Consider the following 12,770-nt stretch of genomic DNA (forward strand, 5'->3'; position numbering starts at 1 on the left):
ATTGGGGTGTTACCATTTAGTGGTCTGAACTGTGCAATCTACTAATTAAAGTTTCAATCAATGTATATTTTCTGAACATGTTTTCCATTCCTTTTTTTTGTTTTTCTATGTCGCATTGCTCGAAAAGTCAAAGTTCTGAAGAAGGAAAAAAAAACAGAAGTATCCAAGGAGATACATTACAAGAGCCTTATAGAATAATTGGTAAATAATGATAGTGGGGAAACAACAAGTACATTTTGACATCCATTGCTTTCGGTCTCCCCTAGAGGGGGGGGGGGGGGGGGTTGGGGGGGTTACCCACATATGCGGTCCTCTCCAAGGTTTCTCATAGTCATTCACCGACGTCCCACTGGGGTGAGTTTTTCCTTGCCCGTATGTGGGCTCTGTACCGATGATGTCGTTGTGGCTTGTACAGCCCTTTGAGACACTTGTGATTTAGGGCTATATAAATAAACATTGATTGATAAACATTGATTGATTGATTGACACTACCAGAGACCACTTTGAACATGTTGTTAATTGAATTAATTAATTAAACTTGTTAACCCTTGTGTGGTGTTCGGGTCTGTGGTACCCGTTTTCATTTTTTATTAAAAGAAAAATGATACAATTAATTAATTTTTCAAACTGAAGACTCACTGACTTTGGCTCATTTTCTGTGAAGAACATATATCAGAATACATATTTAATGACCACACACCATACACCCCCCCCCCCCTACACATTTATATTACATATATGATGTCCGGGTCCACTGGACCTGGGCTAATAGAAGTGTGGAAATTGATGTTCTGTGTACCACACACACACACACACACACACACACACACACACACACACACACACACACACACACACACACACACACAACAGGCCTAGACAGGAGGAGGACAGCGTGTAGGTACACAGAACATCAGAGGGTCAAATGTGCGAGAAAATGAGAGCAGACAGTGTTGACAGACAATGTTGCAACCTTGTGTGGGAAGCGCAGGTGCAGAAACACAATAGAAGAATCCCTGTGGGATGCAGAAACTGGCAGAGAAATTTCCCGTGCAAGGTTCATATTGTTGTTACTCAGCCAGCGTTAGTGGGTCTGATGGACCCGTTGCATTTTGTGGCTTTTAATGCCTCACAATCAAACACTTTTATGTTAAAACACTGAACAGATGTTTATTGGGATAAGGTAAACATCTGTTCAGTATTTTAACATAAAAGTGTTTGATTGTGAGGCACTTAAAGCCACAAAAGGCAACGGGTCCATCAGACCCACAAACGCTGGCTGAGTAACAACAATATGAACATTACGCAAGGGTTAATTAATACATCACATGTTTACACTTGCACAAATCAACATGTCCAAAAAGGAGTAGGAAGAAGCAGCTCTAATTCAACCCTTCAGTATCAAAGGTTGGAATTGGGGGTTGAATCACCAAAATGACTCCCGGGCGTGGCCACCGCTGCTGCTCACTGCTCCCCTCACCTCCCAGGGGGGTGGAACAAGGGGATGGGTCAAATGCAGAGGATAATTTCGCCACACCTAGTGTGTGTGTGACTATCATTGGTACTTGAACTTGAACTTTTAACCTCACGCTACACACCTTCTTAGAGACTCTGACAGTTGGTTCACTTCCCGTGGTTAACAAGCACCAGGTTGCCATTTTATAAGAAGGAAAGAAAGGGATAAAGGATGTGTAAAAGTAAAGTTCATATACCATAGGATTTGAGATATTTTATTCAATAATAAAATATTGTGTGCCCGATTGTAGCTGAGATAGGCTCCAGCGACCCCCGCGACCCCGAAGGGAATAAGCGGTAGAAAATGGATGGATGGATGGATTTGTATCAAACAATAATAAAATAATGATAAAATATTATAGTTTGTGTATCATAAAACTGCACTGTTCAAAGCACAATAATAAGGTCATTTCTTGTTTCAAGCATGAAAAAAAAAATCATGACTTTGACACAATTGTGTCTCATAATTAAACCGACAGTTAATATTTAAACATTTAACATGTGACATTTCAGGCAGTTTTGAACAGAGGTGGTTCGTGCCCCTTCGGATGGATTATTCAAAATTGCAATAAAAAAAGGAAAATTGGCCGGGGACCAGGCTGTAGATATATATATATATATATATATATATATATATATATATATATATATATATATATATATATATATATATATATATATATATATATATATATATATATATTATATATATATGTTCCTTGCACACTGGTTGACTGGGGGGGCACGCACTTGGCGCGACGGTGTCATGTTGTTGATGGGAAGGTGCATTTTTGGACATTATGATTTGCCTGAGTGTTGCCTTTTTGCCTTTCCATTGAGAAAGATGGGCTGGTTTTTGGTGTGGGTTTGCTGGTTTCGGGAGGTGTGGTGCCGAGCGCGTGCCGTTGTGTCGGGATGGTGGCACTGGCATTTGCTTCATTTGGGAATGTTTTTCAACATATCGAGAAAAAAGGTCTCATGTTTGTGTTTTCTATCAGGAGGAGTGCACTTGTTATTGGTGAGAATGTACTTATTTTGGGGTATTTTGGGGTTCGTTGGGGTTGTCTAGTTTTGCTTGTTTTGGAGGGTCTTGACGGGCCGGGTTTTCTTGTTCTGTTGGCAGATGGATTTGCTTGGTTCAAGTAAAATAACCCTATTTTTTGTATTTGTTTTTGTTTTTGTTTTTGAACACTGACTTCTTGCAGTGTATGAATGTAAGAATTGTTTCAATGTTGAAATGGTTTGAATGTTGAAGAGTTTAAATTTCCAGGAAAAACGGAATTTGGTTTGGAACTTGGGAAAGTGTTAGTTGGATGAGTGGAATGTGTTGAAGGTGGAATGGTTTGAATAGGTTGAAAAATGTGGGAAGTGTGGAAGTTTAAAAATTGGACAATTCATTTTGAATGGGGAAAATGTCCCTGAAAAGTGGGAATTCTTGGAAATACGGGAATTTTTTTTAAATTTTTGAAGGAGAGCACACAATTTTGAACAGTCTGAATATTTTTGGAGTTAGAACGGTTTGAATCCGAGGAAAAATGTGGGAGTTGTGGAACTTCGAAAAATGTCCAATTATTTCAGTGGGAATTTCATGGAAGTTTGGGGATTTTGGGAAAAGTGGGAACTCTTTGGCAAATGTTAAAAGACTTGAATGTTGTGAATAAGTTGAAATAGTTGCTGTTGGAATTTTTCAAAACAGTCAACTAACATTTTTAGTTGAGAAATGGTATTATAGAATTCCGGGCGATGACGGCTGCAGCAGAAAAGGGTCCCCAGTCGTCTTGGACTCCGTGCCACTGGACCCTGACCCGGATCTGTCAAGGATGGTGTGGTGACTGTCTGTGCACCAGTCTTCCCACGTTCAACTAAGTCACGCACAGGCATCCTCCATAAAGGGATACCCCCCTACCAGGAGGATCGTCATACTCGCTTCGAGTGACCGCCGATGATGATGAATAAAGCAATCATTCCATTAACACCACTTTAACATTGCCTACCAAAACTCACCATTATCGCTGTATAAAGTTCATTCTGGTGTACCTACACTATATTGGCAAAAGTATTTGGCCACCCGTCCAAATGATGAGAATCAGGTGTCCTGATCACTTGGCCCGGCCACAGGTGTATAACATCAAGCACTGAGGCATGGAGACTCTTTCTACAAACATTTTGTGAAAGAATGGGCCGCTCTCAGTGATTTCCAGCGTGGAACTGTCATATCCAGTCGTGAAATCTCCTCGCTCCTAAATATTCCAAAGTCAACTGTGGGCTTTATTGTAAGAAAATGGAAGAGTTTGGGAACAACAGCAACTCAGCCACCAAGTGGTAGGCCAGGTAAACTGACAAGAGAGGATGCTGAAGTGCATAGTGCTAGTGATGGCTTGATGAGGCGTTTGGACCGGTGACTGGAGGCAGGTGAGGCAGGTGAGGCAGGTGAGGCAGGTGAGGCAAGGCACCTGTAGACTGCGGCACGGATTTCATATTTCATTCATTCACAACTCCTCCAACACCAACATTATTGTTTTTGCACTTTTTGGCTTCTTATTAAATAACTTTTTGAAATAGATTCAATCTTGCACGTGGAAAGTTGAAGTGTGGGCTTTAGTTGATACAACACTCCCGTCAGGGGCTGCATTCTACGGCGGGGGTGCATTAATCCAGCACGACAGCGGCGCATGGACTTCATTTATAAGTAAAGGTAAGACCATAATGACGTTTTTTTTATTAAATGTGCTTTTTTGTGTGCTACAGTTTGTATGTGTAAAGTTAAAGTTCAGTTAAAGTACCAATGATTGTCACACACACACACACACACACACACACACACACACACACACACACACACACACACACACACACACACACACACACACTAGGTGTAATGAAATTTGTCCTTTGCATTTGACCCATCCCCTTGATCACCCCCTGGGAGGTGAGGGGAGCAGTAAGCAGCAGCGGCACCGCGCCCGGGAATAATTTTTGGTGATTTAACCCCCAATTCCAACCCTTGATGCTGAGTGCCAAGCAGGGAAGAATGCTGGTATGAGCTTTTAAACATAACCCGTTAACTGCTGCCAATCAAATGGTGAATAAGATACTCTTTAGGGTTCATTTGTTTGTAAATCTGACTGTGATGAAGTCAGTGCCTCACCAGCCATGAACCTCACCGCACGTCACTGGTTTCGACACATCGCAAAACTGTATTGATACTGTGTCGATACTGTGTCACTAAATACTGACATCTGCTGGACATTAAAAATCCCTACTGGCAACCTATGGACCGACTCAACTGACACTGATTTTATGACCTAGTACGGGGGTCGGCAACCCGCGGCTCTAGAGCCGCATGCGGCTCTTTAGCGCCGCCCTACTGGCTCTCTGGAGATTTTTCAAAAATGTATGAAGAATGGAAAAAGATGAGGGGGAAAAAATCTATTTTTTTGTTTTAGTATGGTTTCTGTAGGAGGACAAACATGACACAAACCTCCCTAATTGTTATATATCACACTGTTTATATTAAACATGCTTCATTGATTCGAGTATTTGGCGTTTTGTCCTACTTATTTTGGCGGTCCTTGAACTCACCGTATAGTTTGTTTACATGTATTGATTGATATAACTTTCTCCGACTTTCTAGGACGTGTTTTATGCCACTTCTTTTTCTGTCTCATTTTGTCCACCAAACTTTTAACGTTGTGCATGAATGCACAAAGGTGAGTTTTGTTGATGTTATTGACTTGTGTGGAGTGCTAATCAGACATATTTGGTCACTGCATGACTGCAAGCTAATCGATGCTAACATGCTATTTAGGCTAGCGATGTGTACATATTGCATCATTATGCGTCATTTGTAGCTATATTTGAGGTCATTTAGTTTCCTTTAAGTCCTCTTAATTACATTTATATCTCATGACACATGTAATATGGCTTTTAATTTTTTGCGGCTCCAGACAGATTTGTTTTTGTATTTTTGGTCCAATATGGCTCTTTCAACATTTTGGGTTGCCGACCCCTGACCTAGTATATACAATAATATAAACCAAGTCATTGTATTTCATTTAGGATTATTTCATATCTACATTTAAATAAAAATATATTTTTTAGATACAGTCAATAAATAATGTGAACGTGTATCATAACATGGAAATCTAAGAGAACGTGTTGTGAATGAGGATGCTTGTGTTTTTTGTTTTTACACATTTTTATTTGAAATAAAACAGTTTTTCCAACGTATTCAATTTTAGACGATTTCTCTTCTTAGTTATTATTTCTCCGGCTGTAGAAAAGACCCGCTCACAGGGCACAGAGGAGGCGTCAGTGCGACACAGTTGGCGTATCGGTCACGTGACCGAAACAGCTCATGATCGGTCACGTGACTTTCTAAAAGCGGTATGCGCACCGACACAGGGTTTTGCTCTATGAGCTCGACGCATGCGCTGATGCATCGGGTGTTGCCGGACCCATCACTAGTTTCTACAAACATTTGTGAAATAACGGGCCGCTCTCAGTGATTTCCAGCGTGGAACTTTCATTGGATGCCACCTGTGCAACAAATCCAGTCGTGAAATTTCCTCACTCCTAAATATTCCAAAGTTGACTGTGGGCTTTATTGTAAGAAAATGGAAGAGTTTGGGAACAACAGCAACTCAGCCACCAAGTGGTAGGCCATGTAAACTGACAGAGAGGATGCTGAAGTGCATAGTGCAGTGGATCTTAACCTGGGTTCCATGGAACCCTAGGGGTTCGGTGAGTCGGGCTCAGGGGTTCGGCGGAGGTCAAGACACACCGACTCATTGTGTAAATAAAAACTGCTCCCTATCAGCGTATTACGGTTAATAAGTCAGACTGATTTGCAGGTGTGTAAGTTGTTGTGAGTTTATGCACTGTGTTGATTTTGTTCTTTGAACAAGGTGATGTTCATGCACGCTTCATTTTGTGCACCAGTAAAAAAACATGGTAACACTTTAGTATGGGGAACATATTCACCATTAATTAGTTGCTTATTAACATGCAAATTAGTAACATATTGGCTCTTAAAGGCCTACTGAAAGCCACTACTAGCGACCACGCAGTCTGATAGTTTATATATCAATGATGAAATCTTAACATTGCAACACATGCCAATACGGCCGGGTTAACTTATAAAGTGACATTTTACATTTCCCGGGAAATATCCGGCTGAAAACGTCTCGGTATGATGACGTTTGCACGTGACGTCACGGATTGAACGGAAGTATTGGTACACCATTGTGACCCAACACAAACAGCGTCTGTTTTCACCACATAATTCCACAGTATTCTGGACATCTGTGTTGGTGAATCTTTTGCAATTTGTTTAATGAACAATGGAGACAGCAAAGAAGAAAGCTGTAGGTGGGATCGGTGTATTAGCGGCTAGCTGCAGCAACACAACCAGGAGGACTTTGAGTTGAATAGCAGACGCGCTATCCGACACTAGCCGTCGACTGCACCGATGATCGGGTGAAGTCCTTCGTCGCGCCGTCGATCGCTGGAACGCAGGTGAGCACGGGTGGTGATGAGCAGATGAGGGCTGGCGTAGGTGGAGAGCTAATGTTTTTAGCATAGCTCTGTTGAGGTCCCGTAGCTAAGTTAGCTTCAATGGCGTCGTTAGCAACAGCATTGCTAGGCTTCGCCAGGCGGGACAGCTTTAACCGTGTGGTTACAGGTCCAGTGTTTGGTTCGGTGTCTCCTGATATTAGAAGTAATAATAGTATTGTTGATCTTCTGTCTATCCTTCCAGTCAGGGGCATGTTTCTTCTGTTTCTATCCGCAGTTAAGCACGATGCTATCACGTTAGCTCCGAAGCTAAAGTGCTTCATCGATGTATTGTTGTGGAGATAAAAGTCACTGTGAATGTCCATTTCGTGTTCTCGACTCTCATTTTAAAGAGGATATAGTATCCGAGGTGGTTTAAAATACAAATCCGTGATCCACAATAGAAAAAGCAGAAAGTGTGGAATTCAATGAGCCAGCTTGTACCTAAGTTACAGTCAGAGCGAAAAAAGATACACCCTGGCGTCCTGCACTGTACTCTAATCCTTCACTCTCACTTTCCTCATCCACAAATCTTTCATCCTCGCTCAAATTAATGGGGTAATCGTCGCTTTCTCGGTCCGAAACGCTCTCGCTGCTGGTGTAAACAATGTGCAGATGTGAGGAGCCCTTCAACCTGTGACGTCACGCTACTTCCGCTACAGGCAAGGCTTTTTTTATCAGCGACCAAAAGTTGTGAACTTTATCGTCGATGTTCTCTATACTAAATCCTTTCAGCAAAAATATGGCAATATCGCAAAATGATCAAGTATGACACATAGAATGGATCTGCTATCCCCGTTTAAATAAGAACATTTCATTTCAGTAGGCTTTAACTAGTCATTATTAAGTACTTACTAATGCCTTATTCGGCATGGCCTTAATATAACCCTAACCCTCTAACTCTGGCCCTAACCCTCTAACCCTAACCCGAACCCTAACCCTAACCAAATAACTCCAAATTAAGTCTTTGTTACTTAGAATATGTTCCCATACTAAAGTGTTACCAAAAACACATAATAACTGTCTTGAATTTGAAAAAAAGGAGGGTTGGGTGAATGCGCATATGAAGCTGGTGGGGTTCGGTACCTCCAACAAGGTTAAGAACCACTGATCTAAGCCATACATCAGCAAGTCCAATGCAAAGCGTGGGATGCGGTGGTGTAAAGCACGTCGCCACTTGACTCTAGAGCAGTGGAGACGCCTTCTCTGGAGTGATGAATCACGCTTTTTCCATCTGGCAATCTGATGGTCAGTCTGGGTTTGGAGGTTGCCAGGAGAACTGTACATTCGGACTGCATTTGCCGAGTGTGAAATTTGGTGGAGAAGGAATTATGGTGTGGGGTTGTTTTTCCAGGAGTTGGGCTTGGCCCCTTAGTTCCAGTGAAAGGAACTTTGAATGCTCCAGATTACCAAAACATTTTGGACAATTCCTTGCTCCCAACCTTGTGGGAACAGTTTGTAGCGGCCCCTTCCTCTTCCAACACGACTGTGCAAAAGATGGACCGACATCATATTGAACCCTATGGGTTAGGAATGGGATGGCACTTCAAGTTCATATGTGAGTCAAGGCAGGTGGCCATATAGTGTAACTTGTGGTGTGCCTAACTTTGTGACCAGGGTCAGCGTGTTCCACTTCCAGAACTTAGTCACTATCAAATGAACTGGGACTTCCAGCAGTGTATATAGTGGTGTGGTTCCAACTCCAGTTTGAGTAACAGACACCATGACTCCTCATTTTACTGCCTATGCACAACAACACTACATATAAATGTCTAGTGTCAATATTAGTGATTAGTTAGAGCAATAAATCACTTTGCGGAAGCAACTTAGTGATCTGCTGCTGATCAATGAAACACATGATTACAAGCCCAATCTCGCTTTGTTTACATCTTTTTACATAGATATTTTGTGCTTAAACAGTCTCTACTGTATTTATGCATAATACTACATTCAATTTGCATTTACATTAGAACAGCTGCACAAGTAGTGCAATTCTGAATTGAAATAGTATAACAGGAAGTCCTTTTCATAATAGAATAGAATAGAATAGAATAGAATAGAATGGACTTTATTGTCATTATAATTGCATATAACGAGATTAAGGACTCCAACTTAAGGTGCGGTAGTGGGAACAAATATGGGGTAAAAATAAATTAAATTACACAACAGGTAATAAAGAAAAAACTAACAATTGAAATAAACAGACTACTATCCAATAAAAATAATAAGCAATCCTGTACAACAGTGGTCCCCAACCACCGGGCCGCGGCCCGATACGGTCCGCGGTACAGCACAAGAAATAAAAAAAATAAAAATAAATGTATTAAATCAACATAAAAACACAATATATACATTATATATCAATATAGATCAATACAGTCTGCAGGGATACAGTCCGTAAGCACACGTGATTGTATTTCTTTATGAAAAAAAAATCAAAAAAAAAATCCACCCCCCCGCCACCACCCCGGTCCGTGGGACAAATTTTCAAGCGTTGACCGGTCCCTAACTACAAAAAGGTTGGGGACCACTGGTCTAGGGCAGTGGTCCCCAACCACCGGGCCGCACAAGAAATTAAAAAAAAAAAAAATATATATATATATATATATATATATATATTTATATATATATATATATATATATATATATATATATATATATATATATATATATATATGTATATATATATATTATAAAAACAATAAACAACAAAAAAATAAATAATAATAATTAAATCAACATAAAAAACACAATATATACATTATATATCAATATAGATCAATACATCCTGCAGGGATACAGTCCGTAAGCACACATGATTGTATTTCTTTATGAAAAAAAAAAAATGATAATAATTATTGTCCGTGGGACAAATTTTCAAGCGTTGACCGGTCCGCAGCTACAAAAAGGTTGGGGACCACTGCTGTGCAATATACAAAACACTATACAAATACAAAATACTGTACAATATACAGAACAAGACAAGAGTACCGGAGTAATAAATAACTATCAGTGTCGGAAGGGTAATATTTCACAGCAGGGTATTAGGGTAGGATATTGTATAGGGGTGAATTATTATTATTATAAGTTAGAGTTCAAAATGGTGACATCTCTGGGAAAGAAGCTGTCTCTGAGCCTGTTTGTTCTGGCTGGGATACACCTGTAGTGCCTGCCCGATGGTAGCAGGTGGAAGGCAGGGTGTGTGCTGTCCTTGGTGATGCTTTTTGCTCTGTTGAGGCAGCGGGAGTGGTGGAAATCCTTCAGGGAGGGGAGGGGAGGGAGAGGGGGCAGCCCATGATTTTTTGTGCAGACTTTATGACCCTCTGAATGGCCTGTTTGTCTGCTTCAGTGCAGGTGGCGTACCACAGTCGTGCGGTACGTCAGCAGGCTCTGGACAGCCGAGTGACAGAAGGTCACTATCAGCTGCCTCTCCAGTCTGTTCTTCCTCAGCACCCTCAGGAAGTCAAGTCTCCGCTGGCCTTCCGGATGACCGCAGTTGTATTTTGGGTCCAGGCGATGTCAGCTCCTGTTTTGTAATGTTTGTGACGATCAGCACTACTGTGTATCAGCCAGACTTATAATAGCTTCATTATTTTACTGCTTTACAGTCATAAAATATTAATGAACTGAGAATATTTATCCAATTCCAGGGATCATTTCTCAACAACATGTTTACAGTTGTTTTCGTAAACATTTGTATATTTCACAGCTTATCTGAGTGGAATGTGGAACGCAATCATAACAACTGTTTAATACAAACACCAGTTATTTTGTTGGTCACAAAAATGTTATTCAGTCTAATTACACATGAAAAGCATTGACATTTAATTACAACATTTGAAGTTTAAGGCACTTTAGGCTCAGTCACACAGTTGCAGTGTCTCATAATGTGAAGTAAAAAGGCTAAGACCATAGATGTAGATTATCTGTCACTGTACATACCAGTGAATCATTCCAATTCATAATAGACAGGCTGATTCTTTGGTTAAACAAGTTCTTATTGCATTAAACATATTGGTTTAAAAAGGATACTGTAATCAACAGATACCATAACAACCATGTTTTTAAAAGCTGTAATGAAGATGAAGGGGAAACATGATTAATATATATATATATATATATATATGTACACTACCGTTCAAAAGTTTGGGGTCACCCAAACAATTTAGTGGAATAGCCATCATTTCTAAGAACAAGAATAGACTGTCGAGTTTCAGATGAAAGTTCTCTTTTTCTGGCCATTTTGAGCGTTTAATTGACCCCACAAATGTGATGCTCCAGAAACTCAATCTGCTCAAAGGAAGGTCAGTTTTGTAGCTTCTGTAACGAGCTGAAGTGTTTTCAGATGTGTGAACATGATTGCACAAGGGTTTTCTAATCATCAATTAGCCTTCTGAGCCAATGAGCAAACACACTGTACCATTAGAACACTGGAGTGATAGTTGCTGGAAATGGGCCTCTATACACCTATGTAGATATTGCACCAAAAAGCAGACATTTGCAGCTAGAATAGTCATTTACCACATTAGCAATGTATAGAGTGTATTTCTTTAAAGTTAAGACTAGTTTAAAGTTATCTTCATTGAAAAGTACAGTGCTTTTCCTTCAAAATAAGGACATTTTAATGTGACCCCAAACTTTTGAACGGTAGTGTATATACAAACCCCCGTTTCCATATGAGTTGGGAAATTGTGTTAGATGTAAATATAAAACGGAATACAATGATTTGCAAATCATTGTATTCCGTTTTATATTTACATCTAACAATGCATGTATATAAAACACAAACACACACAGTACACACACCTGAGACAAAATACAGTATTATGTTCATAATACTTCGTTGGCACTTGCTTAAAACATATGGCGTAACTACCTGCAATTGGCTAAGTTCAGCGTTTCCTTCCTACACGGTTTCTCTTTAGTACTACAACCTTTGACATCATTCACTTGTCCATATACTATATATTGTCATGCACGAGGCCAAACTCCAACCCCTTCGTATGGTTAAGTACAAGTTTAACCACATTCCACGAAAACATAAACACTAACCTTCTTCAAGAGTTCATGTTTGTTTACTATTCTAATTTGCATGACTATACACACCTGCCTAACCTTCAGAAATGCTACATCTATGGGGTTTTCTGAGCAACTACGGGCTTATTTGAAATGTATGCGTTATCAAACATAATTGTATGCAGTGGTAAATTAATACATTTACAATTAGCCCCCAACACAACAAAAACTATACCTATCAGCTTTTTGAACGCATATTTAAAACTGATAGTAACTTGTTTCCTCTGCTCCTGGATTTAAAAGAGGTAAGTCTGAGTCGCAGTGCTGCATAGCGGCTTTAGAGTCAGCAGCGGACGGAACGTTAAGACCATCTTTGTGCAACGGGAAGCTTTCTGCGGGGAGGAACAAAGCAGAGGAGTCATCTGTTAGCATGGGCCCGGCTTTGAAGGACCCTTTTAGATCCATATTGATGCAAAATGCACCGGAGAGCAGCTGTCTCTTGTACTGGTCTAGACGCGTGAAGATGTCCTGGACTGAAAGGCTGCCGCTGCCCATCCAGGTGGCAAGCAGGCTGGTGGAGCAAAACTGGGAAGGGAGGGATTGGTAGTGGTACAGCTCCAGCTGACAGGAAAATCTAGAGTACACATGAGCATATATTAGTATGTAGACGTGTTACGGGAACTTAT

At 40.5% G+C, this 12,770-nt stretch overlaps 1 protein-coding gene across 1 annotated transcript in view; it reads right to left on the reverse strand.

Moving 5' to 3' along the window:
* Window positions 1-10,822: 10,822 nt before the first annotated feature.
* The window catches only part of pnpla2 (patatin-like phospholipase domain containing 2), a 29,052-nt gene continuing 27,104 nt past the window's right edge, over window positions 10,823-12,770 (reverse strand). Inside the window, 1 exon segment of the mRNA XM_062035588.1 lies at window positions 10,823-12,718. Coding sequence (XP_061891572.1) covers window positions 12,343-12,718 — 376 coding nt within the window. The 3' untranslated portion in view covers window positions 10,823-12,342.

Source organism: Entelurus aequoreus, linkage group LG24 (genome assembly GCF_033978785.1).
Source record: "Entelurus aequoreus isolate RoL-2023_Sb linkage group LG24, RoL_Eaeq_v1.1, whole genome shotgun sequence".
NCBI classification, from domain to species: Eukaryota; Metazoa; Chordata; class Actinopteri; order Syngnathiformes; family Syngnathidae; genus Entelurus; species Entelurus aequoreus.